The sequence below is a fragment of the Neovison vison genome, chromosome 12 (genome assembly GCF_020171115.1).
Source record: "Neovison vison isolate M4711 chromosome 12, ASM_NN_V1, whole genome shotgun sequence".
NCBI lineage: Eukaryota > Metazoa > Chordata > Mammalia > Carnivora > Mustelidae > Neogale > Neogale vison.
This window is the reverse complement of record NC_058102.1, coordinates 147,886,996-147,913,375: the sequence shown is the minus strand read 5'-3', so window position 1 is coordinate 147,913,375 and position 26,380 is coordinate 147,886,996. Positions and strand designations below refer to the sequence as shown.

Here is a 26,380-nt window from a genome sequence, read left to right as displayed (position 1 = left end):
ACGTGAGAGAGGGTACGAGGTTAGGGTGCCGCTGTCTGACCTCCTCTGCTCCGCGCAGTGCCCTCGGGGGCCGTCACGCTGGCCCAGACGTGGCATTTCCCGTCTCACGGCTGGGTCGTCGCCGCGTGTGCCACGTCATCCTCACGCTCGTCTCTGCCGACAGGCACGTGGGCTGTTCCACGCTCTGGGCACGTGGGCTGTTCCACGCTGTGGGCACGTGGGCTGTTCCACGCTGTGGCCGCGGTGCAGAGTGCTGCCTGCACGGGGAGGGGCGTCGACGGCTTTTTCAAGTAGCGATTTCACTTCTTTCGGATAAACACCCAGAAGCGGGATTGCTGATCGTGGGGTCGTCCTGCCTTAGTGTTGTGAGTAGCCTCCACGCCAGCGTCCCAAGAGGCCGCACCGTCTGGGAGGTCCGTGGTGGGCACTGACCTTCGGGTTCCTGCCGGTTCCTCACCGTGGTTGCAGCCTGGTGACTGCGTCAGTTTGCACATAGAGTCCTTAGCTCGACTGTTGTCTTTCTTCGGCATGTTTGTGTGCTGGGAGCCGTCTACGGGCCTCTTGTGGTTGCCACGCACCCCAGGAAAGAGGCCTGTGCATTTTTCACCAGTTTCTATTCAGTCTCTCCCTGGTTTTAGAGCAGACGTTTGATCTGTTCAAGAAGTGTAGCTAGCAGAAACTTCTTAGGTGGCTTCTGTTATTTGGGGTGGAAAGTGCTTTCACCGGAGGAGTCAGTCTGAAGTCCAGATATATGTATGGCATTAAGTTTGTTTTTTAATGAACGGTCAGGCCGTCCCCCTCATTTATAAACTGGCAGTTGATGATTATGTACAATTCCATAGTCCTCGTCTGACAGCTAAACAGACACAAATAACTTTGGTATCTCAGTAAAAACATTTTACATTTTTAGACACTGAAGTATGGTTTGTGATGCTTAATCATCATAAAATTGAGACCAACAAGTCATTTTATCTTAAAAAATACAGGCGTCATTTGAGATGAAGGTAAGCACAGGCAAGATTTTATATAAAACAAATATTTATAACATTTTTATGTTTAAGATCATGATGTTAGCTCCTGTTTTACAGTTTTTAAGTCAAGGAAAAAAGATTAAGAATCATAGGCAGGGACACCTGGGTGGCTCAGTTGCTGAAGCCTCTGCCTTCACCTCAGGCCGTGCGTGATCCCGGGGTCCTGGGATCGAGCCTCACATCGGGACCCCTGCTCAGCGGGGAGCCTGCTTCACTCTCTCCCTCTGCCCCTCCCCTTGCTTGTGCTTTCTCTCTCTCAAATGAGTAAAATCTTTAAAAAATATATATATGACAGCAAAATCAGTAACAAATGAAATTTAAACTTTCAACCCCTAAGAGTTCCTGTATTATTCATTATGTCATTTACAGTCACCTGTATTTTAATATTCCATAAAATAAGTCATATATGTCACTCCTGTTCTGTCTTAAACCCACACATATTCACATCTCACCAGGATAACTCTAAGGCAGCGTTAGCGCTTCATGAAGTTTCTCAGTAACAGTCACGGCAGAAGTGCCTTCTGTTGAAGCAGGTGTGGATTTTATGTTCATGTCTGCCAATGTCACGGGCTAGATTGTGCCGTTACAAGAGGTCTGACAGTTCTGTGCCAGCTGGACAGGGCGAGTGACCCTTTCTGTTTTCTTGCTGTCTCGGATCCCTGTGACCGTGTGTTTCTGGAGTGATGTGCTTGACACATGTGATTAGGCTGATGTGGGGCCGGAAGACTCTTCCCATTCCAGTTAGAGTTTCAGATCAGGGCATCAATGAATGACCTGTATCGCTTACTCTAGGGTCACAGCCCAGGTATAACTGTGCCCTCTGACCTCTTGTGATACGTTTGCAGTGACCGCGTCGTCCTGGAATGCCGCCCGTCACTACGGACAGGTGTACGCCCGCACTGGGAGCCGTCGGTGTGCAGCCGACGTCCCAGGTTCCGGGAGGCGCGCCATCTCTGTACTGACTTGTCGAGAATCTACTCTGTGAAACACCTAGAACTGTGAAGTTAGCATTTTGCTTTGTCTCTGGGTCATTTTCTTTCCTTTTTTGGCAGACAACACAAAAATAAAGAGTGCTTCCCAAATTTGTGTGTGCTGCTTACAAGGGGCCACACCGACCTCCTGTGTGTCACTTGGTCTTAGCGTGGGCGCTGTCCGAGCCCTCTGTGGATTCCACTCCCTTACCGCTTTGCCGAGGAGGAGGGGATGGCCGCTGCCTGCTGCGTCTTTGCAAACAAGTTACTTTGAAAAACCAGCAGTTAATATTCTGCTGTGGATACAATCCCAAGAATTCTTCACAAAGTTACCAACTCTGGATCCATTTCAGTCTGAGATGATTTATTCTTTCCTACGTTTCTTCCGTGGCAGCAGATTGGCAGACGCACTTCCCCCTGTTCACACGGACTTCGCTTTACGTAATGGCAGCCTTGCAGGAGTAGCGGGTTCTGAACAACCGTAACACGGTACAGCCCCGCGGTGAGCTCTCTCGTGCTGAATTCTCAGGACGCTGCTCCCAGCTTGGGTTATGTCTGGCTGTTTTCACGTTGGACGTTCCTCCGCAGCTGTGCGAGGGAGACATACGGACGAGGCACAGAGAAGCGTAACCGTGGGAGAGTGAGCGAGTGTGATGGAGCAATAGAAGAGGCATCGCAGACGGCCCGGGGTTCCGCCCCCCGTGTTGGTCTGTGCTGATGGATACACTCCCGCCGCAGTCAAGGGGTTGCTGGACGTCAGGAAGCCGGGGAAGGCCTGCGCTAGTTGGGCCGGGGAGGGCAGGTGGGATTCCGGTCTGGGAGAGTCAGAGCAGAGGGCCTGAAGGGGTCTTAGGGAAAGGAGAGGAAGAGAGGGAGCCAGACAGGGAGGGCCTCTGAGGCTAACCCTGAGATTTTTTATCCTGGACCTAGAGGGTGATATTGAGTGTGTTTGGAATGTGGAAGTAGTGAGTTCAAGACCGTGCTTTTCGCTCCCCGGGGAGATGGAACAGGCCTCTTTGGGGTCTGGGGGGGCCTGCTCCTCCCTTTTCTGGCCCGAGTCTGAGCCCACCTCGTTCCCTGTCCACACCAGCAGCGGGGTCCTGTCTGGGCTTCCGGCTGCCCACATGTGCAGTCTCTGTTGTTTCCCATCTCTGGTGTCAGAGGTGTTTTTCCAGAACACCATCTTACCAAATGCTGCATGACTGAGAGCTTTCTCTGTTGCTCACAAAGCCTAAATTCCCGCCCAAGGTATTACTAGCTGAGCCTGCCACTTCCCACCCAGTGTGCTGTGTCCTGGGGCCCCCGATCCGTGGCCCCCGATCCGTGGTTGTCCTCACTCTGCCTGGATGCTGACCCCCCCGGATTCATCTGCCAGACAGACCCCTCTTGAAGTCACGTCCCGAGGAGGTCGTTCCTAACCCCTTCAAGTGAATGTAAGCCTTACACTTCTTTGGAATTTTCTAGATTATAGGTCTCATTCTTTTTTTTTTAAAGATTTTATTTATATGTCAGAGAGACAGAGGTTGAGAGAATGAACGTAAGCAGGGGGAGCGACGGGGGAGAAGCGGGGTCTTTGCTGAGCGGGGAGGCCGGTGCAGGACCAGGTCTCAGGACCCCAAGATCATGACCGGGGCCCAAGGCAGACGCTTGACTGACTGAGTGACCCAGGCGTCCCTCCCTGTATTCTTTAAGACTCTGTTATTTCCCCATTGTGCGCAATTCCTGCACGGGGCGTCTGTGAGCGCTTCCTCACAGTAGACCCCGAGTGTCCTCCGTTCAAGCGCTGCAGCTCCCCGCTCCGACGTCCGTCTGACGACGCCGGTCTCTTTGGTCTGAGCACTCTCTTGTTTTGATTATTTTGTATTTTTCCTTCATTAGTAGATAAAAATCTACCTTTTTTTTTTTTTTAAAGAAGATATTTATTTATTTATCTGACAGAGATCACAAGTCGGCAGAGAGGCAGGCAGAGAGAGAGAGGGGGGAAGCAGTCCCCGGCCGAGCAGAGAGCCCGATGCGGGGCTCGATCCCACGACCCTGAGATCATGACCTGAGCCGAAGGCAGAGGCTTATCCCACTGAGCCACCCAGGCGCCCCCAAAATATACCCTTTTAAGATTCGACCCCCGTGTTCTGTCCTGTGAGGTACGTACTCGTTCCGCAGGAGAACCCGTCCCGTCCCTGTGCTCCTGCGCACGGTGATGTGTACGAAATGCACCTGCATGGCTTGTTAGAGGCTCTTGTCCCTGAAACCGTTTCTGCTTCCTTTGCGGGTTGTGAGCACCGTGTGGTGAGGCGCGTCTTCCTCTGGGTCGTGTGAGGCGCCGCTGGGACGTGAGGCAGGGGCAGGTTTCCTAACGGTGAGACTCAGTGGATCCGTTGACACTTTCAGTCAGGCTCAGAACTGAGGGCTGCGGCTAATCTGGGACAAGCCCTGTGCTGTGTAGGATTTGTCTCGGTGAATTCTCCCAACTCCAGGAGGTCTGTGGTCATTCTCCTCGTGGCTGAGGACGGTGGCCGTCCGGCGGGGGGGACCTTGCCTGAAGGCGCAGAGGTGGTCAGTGGCAGACGCAAACACCAGTGTTGATCTCTCTGATGCTGTGGTCCAGGCTCTGGTCATTCGCTCTTTCCTTCAGGTGTTTGACGGGCGTGTTTCCTTGCACGTGTTGGAGACTTTCGTTCACTGTCCTGTACCTGTGCTTCCGCATCACGTGCGACCGCCCCGACGTGCAGACTAGCCTCACTTCGTGCGCAGGTTACTCGTTCCTGGCTAAGTTTTAGGAACAGCCTGTATCTTCAGAGTCTATTCCAAGTGTTCAAATACATTTCCTTGATGAAGGACCTGTAAAGGTGTTCTTTAGCTGTTGAAGTTTTTATTCAGTGAAATACTTTAAAAACTCTGTGTGCCCGTCTGTAGACACCTAGTGGTCGATCACTTGTGGTAAAACACGCCGTGTAACCGTTGTGAAGTCCAGTTCAGTGGCATGAAATCCATCCGCTCCGCTGTGCAGCTGTCCCCACTGTCCCATAACTCACGTTGTTGCGTGAAACGGAGTCTCCGCACCCGCTGACCCCCCGGTCCCCATCCCGTCCGCCCCCAGCACCCGCCGTTCGCTCCGCCTTTGTGACAATCTGAGTCCCTCTCAGAGGGAACCGTCTTCTCGCAGCGGCCGTGTCACTCAGCACGATGTCCTCAAGGTTCGTCCCTGCTGTGGCCTGAGGGAGACTTCCGTCCTCCTTCAGGATGGGGGACACCCCACTGCAAGGAATGTGCGTACCCCGCAGCTTGTGACCCACACGCCCGGCCGCGGATACTGGGCTTGCTCCTGTGCGCTTGCTGTTGGGGCTAACGCTGGTGTGAGCCTGTGTGGACAGAGCTCCGAGACCCTGCTTTCCGTCGTTCGGCGGTCAGACGCGGAGGTGGGGTTGGGGGGTCATTCGGTAATTCTGAGTTTTGTGGGAGACCCTCCATCCTGGTCTCCACACTGGTGGCCCCAGTTTGCTTTCCTGCCCACAGCGCACGGGGTTCCCCTTCCTCTGCCCCCTCGCCGACACCTGTCATTTCCCGTCTCTCGGGGTCTAGCCGCCCGGACAGGTGTGAGGTGGCACCTGGTCGTGGCCTTGACGTGCGTTTCCCTGGAGGTGAGTGACGTCGAGCATCTTCTCACGGGCTTATCGGCCACTCTCCTATCTTTGGGGACGTGGCTATTCAGCTGCTTTGCCTGTTTTTGGAGTCGGGTTGGCGGTTAGTATCAGAAGTTCTGTTTGTATTTTGGACATTAACCGGATAGTAACTGGACTTTATTCTGGATATTACCAGATGCACGATTTGCAGGTACTTTTCTGCTCTGTAGACAGTGTCTCCTGATGTGCAGCATTTCAGAAGTTTGGTGAAGTCCACTTTGTTTGTCCTTTGGTGGCCTGTGCCTCTGGTCACATCCGAGAAACCATTGCCAAACCCAGTGTCCCGAAGCTTCTGGCCTGCGTCTCTTCCAGCGTTTATCGGTTTGGGCCTTACGTCGAGGTCTTTGATCCGTTTTGAATTAATCGGTGTGTGTGCGCTTGGGTCGGGGTCCGGCCGCCCCCTGACTCCCGCCTGTGGACGGGCAGTTTTCCCGGCTCAGTCTGGTGAAGACGCTGTGGGTCCCCGTCGAGGGCTCTCGGCATCCTTGTCAGCAGTCCTTCCGCTGTCTCGTGAAGGTTTCTTTCTGGGCTGTCTGTCCACCTCCCCTCGTCTGTCTGTCTCTGTGCCAACAGCACGTGGTTTGGTTACTGCAGTTTTGTGTGGTCGGTTTGGGAGGAGGAAGTGTGAGTCTTCCCGGTTCTTCTTTGGGGTCATTTTGGCTCTTTGGGTCCGTGGAGAGTCCACGCGACTGTCGGGATGGGTTTTCTGCATCCGAAAGCCGTATCGTTGTGCTTCCGATGGGGAGGGCGCTGGAGCGTGGATGGCGTCGGTCCCGTGGACGTTGTAGCAATAGGACGTCCTCCGGCCCACGAACGCGGGGCGGGTTTCCATTTGTCCGTGTCTGGAGTAGTGCGGCTCCCCCCTCCGTGGTCACCTTCATTCCTACGTATTTTATTCTTTGAGTGATTTTAAACAATTGTTTTCATAGTTTCCTTTTGAAATGGCCCATTATTCCTGTTAGAAATACGGCTGATTGTATGACTTCACATCCTGCTACGCTGCTGAATTCGGCCATTAGTTACAGCTGCTTTTTGGTGGATTCTTTAGAGTTTTCTACCTGTGAGATAATCGTGTCTGCAGAGGTCATTTTATTCCTGGTCTCCAAGTTGGATGCTCGCTGTCCTTCTGTCACGTCAGTGCGCGGCCTAGGAGGTGCAGCTTCGTGTTTCTAGGAGTGTTGGAAGTGGGCATCCTGGTCTCCTCCCAGACCGTAGAGCAGAAGCTCGCAGCCCGTAGAGCTGACCGTGGGGTCTGTGCGCTTGCTGGGTCTGACCCTCGCGGTGGGAGGTGGTTTCCTCCGGTACCCGCTGTGTGGAAGGTTCCGTGACGGGAGCGTGGTTCTGTCCGATGCGCTGCTCAGATGTGCTCGTGGCTCTGAGAGCGGCCTGTCGCCCGTGGCTGCTGACGCGCGTGTGCTGAGCCGCCCCCGCAGCGGCGAGCGCGGTTGAAACGTCTTCCTCTAGGTTGCGCGGTCGGAGTGCAGGACGCTTGGAACAAAGAACGCTGCAGATTCATCACCTGTGATTTCTCTGTCCGGATTTGATTTCTTTCTGGTCATTTTTTCGTCAGCGTTGTTGAGTGGTGACTTGCCCCGTGGTCGCCGTGAGTCACGACTGGCAATGGCCGTGCCGGTGCTGGGACCTCGGTCCTGCGGCCGGGGAGGGAGCAGCGGTGAGCACGGTGACAGGTGCCGTACGGTCACGTCGCGGTCATTCATTATTCGCCTTCAGACAACCGCGGGGGTTGGCGCTGCTGACTCTACCCACGTGCCCTGGGACGCGCAGAGGCGTGGGGCGGTTAGGTCTTCCGCTGTGCGTCTCAGCCCTGCGTCCGTCGTCCGTCGGAGTCCTGCAAGGCTGCTGTTCCCGGGACACGTGTCGCGATGCCGACGCGAGCTGGGAGCTTGGAGGCAGTCGGCGCGGGAACCGCGGTCACAGACACGCTCCTCGGCGCATCACCCCGTTCGCCTCCTCCCGCCGCACCCACTGAAGGGACCACCTGCGCTTTGTCCTCGCGCTGCTGCTTCGTTCCTGGATAACCGGGCGCTTGCGGGTTTCCGGTGTGTTCCCTCGTCTCCTCACGCCGTGTCTCCCTGCTCAGAAGGGTCGTTTCCCGATGGACACTCGGGCTGTCCGGGGCGTCCCTCTGCCACAGACGGCCACCGGTGCAGACGGAGGGTTGTTGGCATGTGAGTCCGGGGAAGGGTTCGTCCCCGACTGCGGGATGTGCGGGTACGGACTGGGCTGAGCTCTTGCGGGGACGCCTGTGTGGTAGCCGCACTCGGGGTTGCAGCCCCCCCCGGGACCGCTGCTCCCGGGGCTGCTCATTTGCACACATGTTGTCACTCGTGTCTTCGTTTACGTTTCTTTGCTCGTTAGTGAGGTCACTCGGCTCACAGTGTTCTTACGTGGGTTGTTTTCAGTTTTGTGAATCCGTGAACGCCCAGAACCCGAGACCGGAAGGGCCCTGCTGTGCGCTCGTTGGCCGGCTGAGCGGTGTGAGCCTGCAGGCGGCTGCCCTGCCACGGGGCGCGTGACGTGTCGGACGGACGTGCCCTGACGGCAGGGTCAGCCCTCGAGTAACTAGCTGCCTCCTCCGGGAAGTCCCTCCCTGCCTCCCTTCCTTCCTTCTTTTCTTTTTGGAGATCCCGCATGAGTGGGATTGGGGTTGCAGACGGGGAGAGAGAGTCTTAAGCACATTCCACACCCAGTGCGGAGCCCAATGCAGGGCTGAGTCTCTCACAGCCCTGAAGTCATGACCTGAGCCGAAATCAAGCGTCGGACGCTTCACGGACGGAGCCCCAGGTGCCCCATGTAGCCTCCGTCTTAATGAAGATACAAAAAGCTGTCGTCACCCCAGAGTTCCTTGTGTCCGTGGTGGTCATTGCCCTGCCCCAGCCGCAAGCACTGATCTGCTTTTCACTGGGGTGACTAGCTTTGCTGGTTCCAGAGTTTTATGGAAGTGGAACCCTACAGTCCATTCTTTCTTTTTCTTTTTTTAAAGATTTTATTTATTTGACAGAGATCACAAGCAGGTAGAGAAGCAGGCAGAGAGAGGAGGAAGCAGGCTCCCCGCTGAGCAGAGAGCCCGATGCGGGACTCGATCCCAGGACCCTGAGATCATGACCTGAGCCGAAGGCAGCGGCTTTACCCACTGAGCCACCCGGGCGCCCCCGTACAGTCCATTCTTCCCACGGTTGACGTTTCCGGGCCCACATGGGTTGGGATTCACTTGCCGTGCATCTTGGCGGTGGGTGGACACGGCCGTTTGAGAGGCTGTTCCCCTGCTGAAGGGCACCGGGGAGACTTCCATTTGGGACCGTTAGGGTAGACGTTGCCTGTGCTGTCCTGTGTGGGCAGAGGCGGTGTGGATCTGGGCCCGTGCCGGAGTGTGGAGCTCCGGCCCCCGGGGGCAGTCACGCTGGCGAGCGTGTGAGGCCGAGGGACGGTGGGTGGGGGGCGGTTCTCGAGTGTGCGACGTCGTCTTCACGCACGTGTGTCAGATGCACTTCGGTGTCGTGTCCGAGGACCGCTGGTTCCGCGGGGATGCGGGGACGGTTCGAATCGGTGTGAGCGGAGGGCGTCGTGCGTCCGGTCCCTGTGGGAGACACGGGAGGGTCAGGACCAGGAGCGGAGCCGGGAGCGAAGCTGCCAGAGGGCGCGCGTGCGGGAAGCCCCGCGGCTCGTTGGGAAGGAGCGTCACGCACTGGGCGGCCTCAGCTTCGGTGTCGGAGGTTCTGCCGCTCAGGTCTCTCGCAGTCCGACCCCCAGACGGAGATCGGCTGCCAGCGCTCCTGTGTCGCAGAGCTCACGCTGGGTGGCAGAGGCTGGTCCTGTGTCGCGCGGTGAGGCCGAGGCCTGGGACGCGGTTTTAACGAAGCGGCGGTGGTTGGTCGAAGGGCGAGCGGGAGGGCAGCCCGCGTCTTCCCCTGGACGGCTGCCCCCGCCGGGGATGCTGCGAACGCCGTGAGGGGCGCGGCCAGAGCCCGCGCGGGGGGTCCCGAGCGCCGTGGCCGAGCTCCGCGTGTGCGGCCCCGGGGGGACGAGAGCGCGTCGGCACGTGGGCCGCAGGGAAGGTCTCTTTCTTCCGGGTGAGCCGCGCCTGGTGTTTCTTGAGTTTCCGTCTCACCGTAAAACGCCTCGAGCTGTCCCTTGACTGATTTCCATGAAGGTCGTGGCCACGGCTCGCTCGCGCTGTTTGGGGAAATGAAAGTGGAGACTTCGGTTTCCTGAAATGAAAAGCCTTTTAATGCCTTTAGAGTTTCTCCGGAAATGGAAAGTGTTGTTTTTGAGGGGGAGGTTGTTCGTTAATCCCCCCAAACCTTCAGAGTGAATCTGTCCGTGACACTGTCCATTATTTTAGCTCAGAAATGAGGGAAATTAAGATTCAATAGTTACGGCCAAACAGCAGGAATTAGGAAAGGACGGAGACGTGCCGTACTGTGCCTTTTCTCCGCAGAGCCGCGGTGGGGCCTGCGGTGCGGGAAGAGCTCCGTCTGCAGCCGAGCCCACGGGCAACGTGGAGGGCCAGTGCCCAGGGCCAAGCGAGCAGATGCCCGCCTCGGGCACGTCTCCCGCGGCTGTGCCCCGGGGTTTGTGCGACGAAGAACTGGGGCTCTGCGTGGCCCCGGCGTCCTCTAGTTCCGTGCTGTGCCCCGGACGCCGGACCAGTGTGGCTGTGTGACGTCGCGTCCCCCAGGAACTCCCCACCGCGGACACGGTCGGACGCCTCGGCCCCTCTCGGCGGGTGGACCGTCCCTCAGCGGCGACAGCGCTCACACTTCCTCGGTGGGAGACGCTGGGGCGTGCCGGCCGCGCCTTCCCCTCTGAGCGCGCAGGGCTCACGCCGCTGCAGGCCGCGACCCGCGGGGTCCAGGTCGCCCAGGGCACACTCAGGTTTGTTCAGTTTCATTCCAGAGAAAGGCCCCTGGATGCTGCGGCTCCGTGGAGCTGCTCGGCGTGTCTGCTTCCGGCCGAGGACGCATCAGGGCTTGGTGGTGGCTCAGAGGGAGCCACAGACCGGGCGGGATGACCCCGCGCGTGTCCCCTGCAGCGCTGTGGTGCCGAGTCGTTATTAGAAGGACTAAAGGTAGAGAATTGCTTAGGAAATAACCACTTGTGAGATTTCTCTGAAAGAACGTTCGGTCGGTCGCGGCTTGTTACCGCTCAGCTGCGTTTGTGTTTCTGTCTCGGGACTCACGGGGTTGGGTCGGGGACGCGCTGCTCGGGGCCGAGGCAGCAGCTGGGGGTCGTGCCCCGGAGGAGACCTTCAGGGCAGCCTCCAGGAAGGGGAGTGGGCAGGATGGGGGCGAGTAGGACTCAGTGACAGCCCGGAGAAACGGGGTAGAACATTTAGGTATCAGACATTTACGTCCCGGGTCACGCTGGTGCTGCGTCGGCCCCTGTCCGTGCAAACCCGCCTCCTCGTTTGCTGAAGACCCGTCCCTGCGGTGGGTCAGCAGCAGCGAGACGGCGGAGGCCAGGCGCGACCTCACCCCGTTCCTGACGTAGGGGTTTGCACACGGAGGAAAGGTGCCTGATGGGCTGAGGAAGGGGCCCTGGGCTGGGGTCCTCGTGGCCGTGAAGGCCAGCTCTGCGGACTCCGAGTAATTGGCTCCGGACATGCGGCTCTGCGGCGGGTCAGACGGACGGACGGGGCTGGCACGTGAGGAAGCGGGCGCGGCTCCTGCCTCCCTCGGCGTTGCCGGCACGCAGACTCCTTCCTGCCTTTTCAGAAGGAGAGGGGAGAGTGTTCATGTCTCGGCCTTGCCTGACGAGCTGGTCTGCGGACTTTCGCCGGCACCCTAGTGATCTCCGTCTCCGTGAGCCCTGCCCCCAGGCCTCGCGCTGCCTGCTGAGTTCTGGCCGTGCTGCCCGGACCCCACTCCGGAGGGAGCCCTCCACACAGGACAGGGACGTCGTGACCGTCCTCCCCGCGTGGTTGTGCTGACTCCTTGTTTCCGCCTCACGTTTTCTCTTGGGTTCACCGTCTTCCTTTGTGTGTTGAAGCTGTCTTTCCCTCATTTCCTCGTTCATTCTTGCCCCCAGATAGAGGAAGAACACTTCGCCAGTTCCTTCTTTTGCATTGTATTTAAATCTGTGACTTACTCGGAATTCGTGATGCGCATCTGGGTTGTTTTTATCCTGATTGCGTTCAGTTGTTCTCCTGTCGCTGGTAAACGTTGTTCCGTTTCCCTTTTCGGGTAATGCGCGCCTTTCACACTGAGATTTTTGGGTGCTTGGACCCGTTTCCGTACATTCTGATCTTCTGTACTGTTCTTTTACTTGAGTGTTTCCGTCCAGTCTCATTGTTTCTCAGTCGCTGGACCGTCCGCAGCGACAAGATTCAGTGCGGACCTCGTGGTTGTCCGTGCTCCGGCCGAGGTTTCCCGACGCCCTCTGTGGGCGAGTCCGCACGCATTCTACTTCCTTCTTAAAACATTGTTTCTGATAACGTGCTTCAACTTCGGATGCTTTTTAAGCTCATAAAATCCTATATTGAGGTCCTGAATTTGGTCCCTGGGACAGAAAAAAGAATAGTAGGAACACGCGTGACCCTGAATAAAGTCTGTGGCTTAAAGTGCCAGTGACGGGCGCCGGGGGGACTCGGTCGGTCAAGTGGCCGCCGCCTGCCACTCGGGTCAAAATCTCAGGGTCCTGGGATCATGACCTGAGCCAAAGGCAGATGCCCAACGACGGAGCCACCCAGGTGCCCCTAGAATTAATTTAAAATAAAAAATTTAAAAGCTGAAGTTGAAATTCTCTGTTACTCATTTATATACCCAGCAGTCACCTCTTGGACGCCACTTTTACACAAAGCAGCGGCTAAAACAGTTTGTTAGGTGCCTGCGTGGTTCCGTCGGGTAAGTGTCCCACTTGATTTTTGGCTCGGGACGTGATCTCAGGGTTGTAGGAGCCTCAGGGTCCTGGGATCGAGCCCCACTTCTGGCTCTGTGCTCAGTGGGTCGTCTGCTTCTCTTCTTCCTCCCCCACTCACGCTCTCAACCGCTCTCTCTTTAAAGATTGATGTATTTATTTAAACCAAGTGAGCCACCCGGGTGTCCCTAGCCAAAGCTGCCTTTTTTTTTTTTCTTTGTCAAAGGTTTTATTTCTTTATTAGAGACAGAGCGCAAGTAGGGAGAGGGGCAGAGGTTCCCCGCGGAGCAGGGAGCCTGATGCGGGGCTTCACCCCGGGTCCCCCGGGATCATGACCTGAGCCACCCAGGGGCCCTAACAAAGCTTTTAAATGCATACGGATCACTTCCTCTTTAGTCTAAATTGCCTAAACGGGAACTTCTCGTTCAGAAAACAAAAACCCGTAGCATAATCCTCTCTTGTTCCATCTGTGTTGATGCAGATGGTGGGTGTTCATCCGGGTCATACTCCGTTGTGTGGATGGACCACGTCTTCTTTACCCATTGGTCTGCTGAAGGGCATCTCGGCTCCTTCCGCAGTGGTGGACCTGCTCCTGGGAAGACTCAGTGGGAAGAAATCAGAGGGAGACAAAGCATGAAGGACGGTGGACTCCGGGAACTAAACTGCGGGTTTCAGGGGGAGGTGGGGAGGGGGTGACACGGTGGTGGGCACTAAGGAGGGCGCATGATTGGATGAGCCCTGGGTGTTGTACTCAACTAATGAATCGTTGAACACTACATCAGAAGCCGAGGAAGTAGTATATGTTGGCTATTGAGTTTAAATAAAAAGAGAAAACACACTTTCTGTGGTGGAGCTGTTCTCTCCCCAGGCTGTGACGGGTCTTGTGTACTAGGGAGAGCTGGTCCTTCGTCTGTGCGCGCTGCTGGTCATCCTGTCCCCAGGAAGGGGCCTCCTGCGTCTGCCCCACGGCCTTCTGCCCGTGCGCTGTGTGTAAGCCCTCCGTCCGCAAGCGTGGCTCGTTGCCTTCCGCTACCCCTTCTTCACGCTGCCAGGAAAGAGAGAACAGCTCTTCTGCGTCTGCTGTGTGCTGTGCAGCTGTCTCCTGCCTGCTGCGTGTCCCCGGGGTCAAGTCCTTCCACGAACAGTGCGCTGTGATGCCTCACGAAATAAAACAGCCAACTGGGGACTGGAAAGAAACTTCCCTAAGAAGACACACTGGTGTCGGCAGTGGCAGCGGAGTGCCGTTGTGCTTCCCGTTGGTGTAACGGGCCCCTCAGCAGGTGTCAGGCGTATGGTGAACCCCTGCGGGAGCCCTCTGCAAAGTCTGAGACGGGGCTTCCCACACGACCACTGGGCAGGGCGGTCCTGTGGGCCCCGGTGAGAGGTTGGCGCGGTTTCTCGGTAGATAACGAGAAACCGCAGCCAGAAAATAATATATAAAATAGAATCCTTTTTTCAAAAGAAACAAAAACATACGCATTAACTAGGGGAAAAAATCACAAAAAGCACGTGAGAACTTTAGGGAGAAAAACTATAAAACTGTGTTAAAAGCATAGAAGATACAAATGAATAGATGCACCAAGTTAATCAGAGGAAAGACGTACTGTTGTAATGGTTTTTATTCTCAAATTAAAATTTCAGCGTTTTTCATGGATCTTGGCAAACTGGTTTTAAAATGATTTTGGATGAGTAGATGAGCAAGAAGAGCGTGAGGCGAGGGACGGCCCGCGGCGGCCCGCCGGTGTGGAGGACAGCTGACCTTGCTGGCGGGAGACGACGGAGCGGCAGCCGTCCGCAGCTGGGGGCCGCCGGTCCGACGCGGGCGCGGTGGGGTCCTGCACGCCGCTGCTCGCGGAGCTGCCCGGCTCTCCTTGGAAGGAGCCTCTCTTGATCGCTCCTGGATCCGCCACTAGATCTTACGCAAGCGCCGACGGGAGCCTACAATGGTTTTCGGAAACTTCCATTTTATACCGTGACTTTATTTACCAGCTTCTTTTGCCTTTTTCTGTTTAAATTGAGGTATGATTTACAAGTAATGTAGTAGCTTCAGGTACTCGACATGATTCAGTATCTGTCTATACAGCGGACTCTTGAACAGTTTGAACTACGAGGATCCACTTACAAGCGAGTTTTTTTTTTAAAGCTGGGATGGAACTGGAAATGTATTTCCTCCTAAGAGTCATAGTAGCCCTTTCCTTCTCCTAACTTACTGTGAGAAGATAACGGTACGTAGTCCATTGAACGTGCAGAATGTGTGTGAATTGACTGTTCATGTTATCAGTCAGGCTTCTGGCCAATAATGGGCTATTAGTAGTTAAATTTGGGCAAGTCCGGAATTCTAGGTGGGTTTTCAGCTGTACTGGGGTCGGCCCCCTTACCCTCCTGTGTTCAGGCTGGACGGGACTGTGGGCCCATCTAGTGCGTTCATCAGCGTGCGTATTAGAAGAAACATTTTTTTCTTGTGATGAGGAGTTTCAAGATCTACTCTCTTGGCAACTTTTGAATACACAATATAGTATTGTTAACTATACGCACGTGCTGTGCATTCTACCCCCATGACCTTTATTTTGTGGCTGGCAGTGGATCCCTTTGACCCATCTCATCCCCCACCCTCACTCCCCACCTCTGGCCACCGCCAGTCTGTTCTGTGTCTGTGAGCTTGGGGTGTGTGTGTGTGTGTGTGTGTTTTCAGAATCCGTATATCCATGATACGTCAGGCTGACTACACACAGCACAGTGCCCTCGAGATTTATCCATGTTGTCACAAATGGCAACATTTCGTTCATTTCTGTGGCTGAATAACACTCCTGCGCGGGTGTAGGTGTGTGTGCAGGGGTGGTGGGTGTGGTTCGGACTTGCCTTCCCCGGATGACTAACGGTGTTCAGCATCTGTTTGCATACCTGCTGGCCATCTTTTGTCATCTTTGGAAATGTTGGTTTAGATCTTTGGCCAATTTTTTAAAAAGATTTCATTTATTTGAGAGAGAGAGAGTGAAAGATCCCAGAGGGAGAGGGAGAAGCAGACTCCCCGAGGAGCAGGGAGCCCGATGTGGGAGTCAATCCCAGGACCCTGAGACCAGGACCTGAGCTGAAGGCAGACGCTTCGTGGGCTGGGCGAGGGGTGCCTGGCTCTTTGTTGTTGAGTTGTATGTTCTTTCTATGTGTTGGATGTTAACCCCGTACCCTGATTTTTCAAACATAGTGTCTTAGAACTTACATTATCTTAACATCTGCAACATTGCTTCATTTTTTAATGGTTACACAGTAATTCCCCGTATGACTGTGCTGTAATTGAACCAGTCCCCTAAGATTGATGTGTACATTCCTTCTGCTCTTGTTGCCAGCAATACTGATGTGGATTTCCTGTCTGTGTCCATATTATTTCATACATGTCTGTCTGTAGGATGAGTTTCCAGACGGGGAGCTGCAGGACACGTTTCGGTGCTCGCTACATGTTTGCCCTGCGGGGAGGTGGTCGTTCGGTGGCCCCAGCGAGGCACTGCGCAGCAAGCTTGCGTGTCGATGCAGTGTCCTCGTGAGCTCAGCAGATACAAAATCTTGGGTTTTCTCTTCATACTTGGGATTTTAAAAAAAACTTTAGAGTATGTAGAACTTCAGTTAGATATATTACAAACACATTTCCCAGGTTAGCATTTGTGATTTTAACTTCGGTTATCCTGTTTTTGTTTTTGTTTTTTTGCTGTGTAGAAATTGCAGATTTTATGTAAATTTTCCAGTGTTTTCTTAAATCACTCTGGTTTTGTTTCCTATTTGGGAGGTTTTCTCACACCATGATTTCTCTCCCATGTTTTTCTTCTAGTGATTGTGTGGTTTTCTTTTTACTATTTGAATCTGACCAATTCAGAATTTACTGATGGGCACAGACTAAGGTAGGGCTTTGTCTTTATTCTTTTTTCAAGACTGTGAGGCCCTTCTCCTCGTGTCGTGTGCCGATTGATCGTTTCCCTGCTAATTTGGTCATAATCAAAATGTGTGTTTGCGTCCCTCTCTGGGCTTTGTGTTTGTTCCATGCACAAGTTCAGTTACTGTAGCTCTATAACATTTTAATATCTGATGTTACCCTGAGAGAATTTTCCTGGGAAGTTCTTTTTAAATTCTCTGTAGAACTTTAATATTAACTTGACCACTTTGTGGTGACACTTTATTAAATTATCTTAGGGGCAATTCAGATTTTGTTGTCTTCCATTCCGATATCAGGCATCTCTCTCCATCTCTTCATCTTCTCCAGGGTCTGTCAGGTTTCAGGATTTTTTTCATACAGATCTTGCCATTTCTTCTATTTATCACTGTCTATTACTATCTTTCTTATTGCTGTTGTAAATAATTGGGATTTATTTTAATATTTATTTAATATTTATTTTAATCTTCTAACTGTATTTTTGGTTTGTATATATAAGTGCTATTCATTTTGATTTATTCATTTGTATCCACACAAATAATTGTCTATTTGGTTATTTAAAATAGTATGTCAGCTGATTTTCTTGGGTTTTCTACATATGTAATCTGCAGATAATGATCACTTTAAATATTTACCAACTTTTACACTATTTCTTTATTCCAGCTATGCTGGTTATTACCTTTGGCAGAGAGTTAAAGTCATCTTTAATATTTCTGATTGAAATAAGGAAGTATTTACTCATTCCATGTTGTTAGAGGCAGGTGGTCGGATTTTACTAAATGCCTTTTTAATACATAGAGAAATCTTCATGGTTTCTCATTTTTGATCTATCAATGGGATGAATTGTAGTCCTAGATTTCTTCATAATAATAAATCTTTGCAAAATCCTGGAATTAAACACTTAGTTATGGTATATTCCTTTGATTTTTTTTGAGTGTACTAGAATGTTAACATCTGTCTTATATTTATACTTAATATTATTTTGTCATTTGAAATATTTAAGGTTTTTATAGTGTTCCTGTGGAACACTGGCTTTTCTGTGCTATTTTTGTAGGGGTTTGTTACCATTATTATGCTAGATTCCTTGCTTTCCTTCTTTATTATGTACCAGAAAAGTTTAAACCACATTGGAGTTATGTGGCCAATAAGAGTTTGATCGAATTCCCTTGTGAATATGTCCCTACCTGGTGTTTTTCTAAGAAAGCTCTTTGCCAACTTCTTCTATTGATTTATTTTGAAATTTTTCATTTCACGTATTCTGTTTTTTTCTGTGGTCAAGCTTTGGTCATTTATATTTTCCTAGAAAATGATAGTGTTTGTTTATTTTCTATTTTTGCACAGAAATGAGCAAAGTAGTTGCTTATAATTTTAATTTCTTCATTGCATTTGGCCGTGGCTCTGTAGGCATTTCTTCATTTATATGCTTTTGTGCTTTGTTAATCTCGCTGTTAATTTGAGAAGCTGGTGATGTTTCTGTTTTTCCCTTGAGGGGCTCTTGGACTAATATTGGTTTTCACTTTTTATTTTTTAACTGGCTCTGCTTTAGCTTTTTAGTTCCTGTGCTGAGATTTTTTTTTTTTTTTTTTTTGCAATCTTTAGATAACGTTTTTAATTCACTAGTTTATGATAGTTTTCCAGTCTTGTTACTAATACCGGGTTTGCTTCCACTGTGAGGAGTGTCTGCAGTTCTGGATCTAAAGTAAAGTTGTCTGGGGGGCACCTGGGCTCCCGCGGTGGAGCATCGACTCTTAGCTCAGCTCAGGTCATGGCCTCGGGGCCGTGAGATCGAGCCCCGTGTTGGGTTCCGCGCGCAGCACAGACCCCACCTGAGATTACGTCTCCTCCTCGCTCTGTTCCTCCCCTGCACACACACACTCTCTCAAGTACGTAATTTAATTAAATAAGGTTTTCGTGTCCAGTTTTATGCTCAACTGTAATGAATTTTCCTTGGACCTGTTGAAGGTATGAACAAATTCAACTGCATTTGTCTTGTGAATGAGCTCTTCCGCGAACACCTCGTTCTGTCCGCTGGATGTTTTTGTGGACGGAGAGCGGTGGACTCTGTATTCCTGTCAGTGTTTCCTTTATTTCTTACAGTCTTCGCTTTCTAACAACCTGTGCCCTGTGTGTCTTCATTTTTTGTTATTTTTTAAGATTTTATTTATTTCTCTCGGAGAGATTATGAGAGGAGAAGGTCAGAGGGAGAAGCAGACGCCCCATGGAGCCGGGAGCCCGATGTGGGACTCGGTCCCGGGACTCTGGGGTCACGACCTGTGCCAAAGGCCGTCACTCAACCCACTGAACCACCCAGGCGCCCTAGTGTCTTTCTTTCAAAAAACAATTCTCGCCTTGGATTCCATGTCCTGTCGGCGGCCGTGCTGGTCCCTGCGTCTGGATTTCGTTTCTGCAATGTGCCCGTGTCCATTCTCGCCTACTTGTTCTGTCGCGTTGGAAGTCTGTCCTGTAGTCTGTGTGTTTTCACTGTTGCGATCTGGTCTGTCTTTTTTGTACTGTGGAGTTTAGCCAGTGTTTGTTTATTAAACAAAGTTGGTTTTGGTCCTGTCGTTGTATGTAATATGCTTTCTGTTTCTTTTGGGGTTTTTTTGGTGTTTTGTTTTGTTTTTTAAGATTTTATTTATTTATTTGACAGAGAGAGATCACAGATAGGCAGAGAGGCAGGCAGAGAGAGAGGAGGAAGCAGGCTCCCCGCTGAGCAGGGAGCCCGATGCGGGACTCGATCCCAGGACCCTGAGATCATGACCTGAGCCGAAGGCAGAGGCTTAACCCACTGAGCCACCCAGGCGCCCCTCTTTTGGTGTTTTTATGTTTCACCACATAATGTGTTTTTTTTAAAAGAGTTTTTTTTCAGATAATTTAGAACATTTGTACTTTTGTTCTGAGGGTGACCGTCCTAAATGTAGACGGACTACTTCATTCCTGAGGTCTTTTCTGTTGGCGTTCTCCCGTGAATGGTGAGGATGTTTGGACCCGTTCACCTTGGCCCGCATCCCTGCCCCGAGGCCCACGCCGGACTTGATGACACCCACATCAAGCCCCACCAGTGACCCGCCTTTTCCCTCAGGCTGTCCATCAGCATCTGGGTGTCTCCCTGGGCGCTGTCGGCTCTGCTCACAGGTCCTGGTCAAGACCGCGGGATGCTCACCTTGGTCCCCTGCTCTCCTCGTGAGCCCTCTGGCTGCCAGCGTTGACAGGTGGAGCACGTGATCTCATCCACAGAGAGCAGTGGCCCCGCACGGATGTCCGTCAGTCCTCCGTTGGGATTCACTGTTTGTCGAAATGTGTCCTTTGAATTTGGAAGGTGGTTCCATGAGGGGTACTTGCATTCATGAAGTGATTTGTCGTGAAGGCTTTGATACCGAAATGACAGACGGACCTTGTGGGCCTCGCCCCCACAGCTGGGACACGCACGGCGGTCTGGGGAGCGGCCGCTGGCCCGACTCCGCTCCTGTGCCTTGTGTCTGCGTGTCCAGGAGCTCCTGGTAGAGATGGACGGGGTTGGGGGAGACGTGACCCTGTCCTTCCTTCCGAGACCACCTGTGAAGCAGGTACTTACGGTACCGTAAGTCCACGGTACCGGAGTCCCTAGAGCTGGTGAACGCAAGGGAACCTGCGGTAGCCGACTCTGTGCCCCAGAGTGCGTCTGAAACACGTTTTTTAAAATCGAATAAAATGCCATGTAACTGTAAATCAGGGATTCTGGTTAGTGATCCAATCCAAAGTATATTTCCTGGAAAATCACAGTTTTGTCTTACTGACCCCAGCGTACATTCTTGTTTCTTTACATGTCGGCAAACGCCCCTGTGGTTCTGACACGTTCTTTAGTGTCATGTCCTGAGTTTTGAGTCAGAGTATTTTATATTCTGAAGTCTTGTACTAGAGATGATAAAATTCCGAATTTGGACTTTGCAGAGCAAAAGTTAGTGACAGTCACTGTGGAGGCCAGAGCTGTGTGGGATGTTAGACTTAAATATGCAAAGCGATTTCTGTGTGCCGGTTAAGGACTATTTTGAACAATTACTCCTCTAAATACACAAATGGGATTGAGGTTTAAAATAGCATGATAATTAGAAGACTTAAATGTCCAAGATTTTGTTTCTTCTGTAGGGCCCTCAGAAGCACAACTTGTGGCAAAGGAGTAATAAATCACCCTAATTATTTGTTTATTTCCGAGTCCTAAGGGGCTTTTCATTTGTTTTCCCTCTGCACTCAGGTACATGTCTCGAGTCCACGGTATGCACCCAAAAGAGACCACGCGTCAGCTGAGCCTGGCTGTGAAAGACGGTCTCATTGTCGAAACCTTAACAGTGGGCTGCAAAGGCTCAAAAGCTGGTATTGAGCAGGAAGGATACTGGTTGCCAGGAGATGAGATCGTAAGTATATTTTATTGGATAAATTTGGAGATGTTGACTTGACATCTTGGAACATTATTTAACTACAACCCATAGTAATTCATTTTTAGAAGTTCCGTAGTGTTTTACTTCAGTATTTCTTGTGAACAGGAAGGGCCTACATTGGCAGGATGGATAATTTCCTCCCTCGTTAGGAGGAAACTTACTTCTACAAAGAGCCTCCTTTCTCTGTCCAGTTTCCCTTGAATCTGAAAAATAAAACAGAGTCCCCTTTTACTATACGCATACAGCGGTCTTCCTGTTTTCTTCAGGAAGTTTCATGCAAGCTGGTGTCAATGCCGTGTAGACAGAGTGAACAGGAAGTTGTCCTCCTGGGCTGGTGGCATCTGCGCCCATGGGCACCTGTCAGTGGGGCTTGTTCCGGAGCCACGGCTCCTGGGCCGTCTCCTCACTGACTGTGACCATGACCGGTTTGCTGGTGCTCCAGCAGGAATCAGGAAAGACAAAGCTCATTTTCTTTATATTTTGCCTAGTTCTTACTTTGACTCCCCTTCTGAGTGAGGACATTTCAGTCTTTTCTTTTACTTGGAGCCTCAGGCACGTAGAGAAGTGCATTTGTTTCTTACGTAAACATTGGTTTCATGTGTAATACTTTTATATTTCTACCTTTACTGGCCCATGATATTTCTTTTTTATTTTATTTTATTTTATTTATTTGGCAGAAAGAGATCACAAGTAGGCAGAGAGGCAGGCAGAGAGAGGAGGAAGCAGGCTCCCCGCTGAGCAGGGAGCCCGATGCGGGGCTCGATCCCAGGACCCTGAGATCACGACCTGAGCCGAAGGCAGAGGCTTAACCCACTGAGCCACCAAGGCACCCCTGGCCTATGATATTTCTAATACCTTGATTAGAAAAGTCTTAATTTTTGCTAAGGCACATCATTTAAAGATGATAGGTTTCAAATATAATAGATACTTTTTCAAAGTTTCTAAAAGGAAGCGATTTAGTAGGTAGGTGTTTAGAGAGTGTTCATCGTGACTTCTCCAATACCATAAAAATGACACAAAATTGTAAAATTGGTTCTTTGTGGGAACTTTCCCCAAGAACTGTGAACTGTATTTTCCTCTCTGGGTCCGCAGCAGATGTGGCCCCATTTGTGCGTGCTGTCCAGTCCCAGAGCAGCAGACGGACCACACATTTTTTGGGGGCAGCTGGTCTGAATGTTAGAGAAGCTGTTCACTTTTAACACTGTTTGTCAGTTTAATCTCTGCCTTCCAAGTTTTAGGAAAGAAAATTCGCACTTTCCACAAATAGGAAATGTGGAAGAAAACAATGTTTACTTTCATTGGTATCATTTGATCTGTGCACTTGAAGTGCTCTTGAAAACTTAAGCAAGAATGTTTCTATCAAAATAATTTCTTTGTTCACATCCTCTCAGAATAGTAGAGCTTTGTTGCCAGTAAAGAAACTTTGGGAACCAAGTCCCAATAATTACAACGTGAGGTGATCTCACCCTGTCCCCACCAGATGCCGATAAGCTTATTAAATACTGAAAATAACCAAGTAATAGAAAATGTCTAATCCCAGACACTTGGAAAACCTGTAGTATGGAAATTTCTGAGGTCTCCATATAATTAACCAAGAGTAAGTGCAGCTTAATGGGCAGGACTTTGGCCGGTGTACCACACATACACTTTCCAGGCAAGAGATTTTACTTCCCGCGTCTTAGGGTTATGCCTCCAGTGAGCTTCCTTCCTCTTCACGTGGGAGTTTGGCTCCCACTGAGCAGCTAATGGGCTGCCCTGCGTTCATGGCCGCCTTCGACTCTGTGTTCTGCGTTGGACATATTTATAGTGTCTTCCCTTTTTTCTTTTTTCAAGATGAAAATTTCAAACCACCAGTGTGCAGGTTCTATTAATTCTGGTTGGTTCTTAACAAACATTTCCTGTACTAAGTATGCATGTTTCAGGTGCAGCCGGGGTTGTGAAAGTTGTGCCTCGTTTATGAAATAAGCAGGTACTGAAAATGCCGAGGCAGCGTAGGGCAGTGGAAGGTCAGGTCTTACACGGGAGCACGGAGGGTGCCCGTCCCAGCCCATGTGTTCTTTTTGCTGTGCGACCTTGAGGAAGTTTCCAACGTCTGACCCTCATTCTTCCCCTAAAATATGAGCTTATGAATATGTTTCCATTGGATTATTGTACGGTTTAAGTGAGGTTACCTATATAGAGCGTATAACCATGTACTCAAAGCAAGTTTTGGCCAGCAGATAAGTGTGCTTAAGAAACGTCCCTAGGTAGTGTAGCAAAAACACATTTCTTAGTAACCACACAAACAAAAGTTGTCATCGGGGTCTTTGACTTCTAAACCATCTCTTCCAACACAAGGAGACGAGTAAAGACGTTTCCCTAAGACACGGGCACAGTTTGAGGACCGCGGTGGAGTGATGCGGCCATGTGGTGGGTCAGCCCAGGCTCCCCGTGTGCTTTCCGGCTGCTGTGTTCACGCACTGAGTCCCCGTCCCCTAGAAGGACACAAAGCTCACATGTGGCCTGGCGTGTGGGCCACTGTGTACCGGGCTGCTGTGACCCGCACGCTCCGGGAGGTGCGCTCAGCCCCCACCGCCGGCAGCACGCGCGGCTGCCACGTCTCCTCAGAGAGGCCAGCACCAGGGGAGGGCCCTGCTCCGACTCGCACGGAGGTGTCGTGGCCAGTGTGGGCGTCTGGGCCCTCCTTCATGCCTCCCCACCTGTACGTACGAGTCTCTGAACATCGAGTTCTTACATGAAAGACGTGTTACTCATCTTGTTCACCATCGACTTTCTGACTCAACATCGAGACAAGTCAAGCAGATACACACGGCTCGGGAAGGAAAGGCATAAGATTTTTTACTTCTTGCTTTTTAAACCTTTGATTGCAAGTTAAAGGATTCTTTTTTTTTTTCTTCTAATATTTGTTTATTTGCGAGAGAGCAGGGGAGGGGCAGGCAGAGGGAGAGGGAGAAGCAGGCTCCCCACTGAGCAGGGAGCCCGATGCGGGGCTCGATGACGGGACCCTGGGGTCAGGACCTGAGCCGAAGGCAGACACTTAATGACTGAGCCCCCCAGACGTCCTGAAGTTAAAATATTCTTTACTCCGGAAGTTCTGTCATTTGAAAAATGAGTGGTAAAGCTCTTCTTTAATCTCTAAAAGTAGGAGCTACAGCTCCAAGGTGGGGGAAAGCGGATTTCCCTGGGCGAGTCCCCACAGCACATGCCCGAGATCCCTTGTGTTAGCCCAGAGCGTGGGCTTGGCTTTGCTGCCATCATGGTGGGAAGGCGATGGTGGTCCCGAGGTTGCTCCCGTCCCTGCACGGAGAGCCCGTCGGGGGCCCGTTTGTCCTCCACCTTGGCTGCCTTTTCTCCCAAAGCTGCTTTTTAAAAACTGACACAATTGAAAGATATGTGTATCTTAGACATTACTTTTATTAAACCCAGCAGTCCTGTGACAAATGCGTAATGCTAACAGTAAGACCGGAAATAACTACTTATAATCTGTCGAAGAGGAGGCCTGCGTACGTCGAAGAGGCCTCCTCGTCAGTAAGACCGGAAATAACTACGTATAATCTGTCGAAGAGGAGGCCTGCGTACGTCGAAGAGGCCTCCTCGTGGATAAGCATCTTCCTGGTGATACGTTCAGTGCATTTGAGAAAGCAGAAGGAAAACCACAATTATTAAAAATGAGCCCACTCTCCATTTTTTTAACGGTTTGCTTAAATATTAGTCAGCAAGGCAGCAAAGTTATCTGCTCCAGCCAATTTTAAAATGACCATCTTGTTGAACCTGAGGGCCACCCCTGGAGATGTGGTACAGCTCTCTTCCAGGTCTGTGTGTCAGGAATACTCGTTCATAGGACCCAAGTAGTTCTGCTAGCGGCGGTTCTCAGAGCTTTCGGGATTACCTGAGCCGAGGCCAAGAGACCCCGACACAGAGTGAAAGCTTGTGCGACCTCACTGTTCGGCGTTTCCTTACATCAAGGCTTTTTTCTTCTGATTTTCAAAGCAGGGCTGCACGTTCTCCTAGACGGCTCCATCGTCTGCTCCCGCTGGAGAGATGTGCAGGAAATACGCCACTTCAGTCCCCGTGTGGTCGTCACACTTGAGAAACCTACACCCTGGGCAGAGTGCTAGCATTGGCTGGGCCGGATTTGGCATTTAGTAGCTCCCCTGGCAGTAAACACGTTAACTGCTCAGACTTCGACTTTTAGCGCAGAAGGTGCTCGCTAGAGATTTGGAAGGTCTTCTAGAAGAAGGCAGTGCCGTCTAGTGGGCAGGTAGCCTGGAGCTCAGACGGTGTGCACAGAAAGCATCAAGTATGCGCTTGGATGTGGAGGTCGTTGTAATGCTGTCTGTTGTCAGGACTCCCGCTTCCTTCATGGTCTCTGGTGCAGAGCCGGGCCTCGGCCTCCCCGTTTGATCTGACGCTGGCGATTCGGTGACCGGTGTCGATCGAGGCCGACTCTAAGCTGCATGACCGCGGCGCGCACTGTGGAACTGTGCGGCTTACTCACCTCCCGGGTCTGTGCTCGAGTCTCGTTTCTTCTTTCCCGTTACTGCTATTTCGAGATCAGTGTTTTTGTAGGGCAGCTACCCCGGGACCCCGGCACTGTCCAGTGGAGCCCTTGGCCAGTTTTCTGCAGCTGCCTCAGGTGCGCGCGGGAGCTCAGGTCCCAGCTGCCGGGCCTGCTCCAGTCCCGGGGCTTCTCATGGAATCCGGCCGGGCCTGCCGTTAAGTAGGACCTCATGCTGCTTTCAAAGGAGGCCTGGGTAAAAAGATAGAATTCTTTATTTTTTGCTGTTTCCCATGTATTTAAAGTCTCAACACTTTAAAGAAGCATAATTAATGAAAATACACATTTTGTGGTTTCTTTGACGGGATCACGTGATCTCCTGGGGATACACGAATTTGGTCCTAATTTGCAAAGGGGCAAGATAGAGCCTTGCCCGTCATTCTGTTTCTCCACACTCAGAATGACCAGTCTGAAAGAGCGGTGCTTTACATCCTTCCGGGAACTCGTGACGTTCTCATCCTTTAGGTAAGAGAGGATTGCATCTGTGTCTTCTCCTTCAGAAGTGACACCGTAACACAGCCGTGGCAAGACTGTTCTCTTGATTTGCTCTTGCAGATGTAGGAAGAGAAGCTGCTCAAGTCAGGGAGCTTGACTGTCTCAGCTTCGTAAATACAGTATTGGACTGAGAATGTTTACATTTAGATCTTTGCACTTTTGTGGTTTAGTTGTCATAAATTAATCATATGTTTTAGGTACCCTGAGTGCAAAACTTCAAGCTCATTGGATACCATTGATATTTTTTAAGTGAAATATATTTTATTACATTAATGCTAATTGTGTGCAGAATTCCACATTTCTTCCAAAGATCCACAAAGTGTCTCAGATGCAAAGATATACAAAATCACTTATTTATGAAGTGAAGTAGTAAGTGTATGTGATTATTAATTAACTAGAAACCAATTTAACTATGATTCTATGTGTATTCAAACT

At 51.3% G+C, this 26,380-nt stretch overlaps 1 protein-coding gene across 6 annotated transcripts in view; it reads left to right on the top strand.

The window, feature by feature from the left end:
* The window catches only part of ZMYND11 (zinc finger MYND-type containing 11), a 117,956-nt gene that overhangs the window by 52,703 nt on the left and 38,873 nt on the right, over positions 1 to 26,380 (top strand). For all 6 annotated transcript variants that reach the window (XM_044228261.1, XM_044228262.1, XM_044228265.1 and 3 more), the window contains one exon: positions 20,709 to 20,868. In XM_044228261.1, the coding sequence (XP_044084196.1) occupies positions 20,709 to 20,868 (160 nt within the window). The remainder of the gene's footprint in view (positions 1 to 20,708; positions 20,869 to 26,380) is intronic.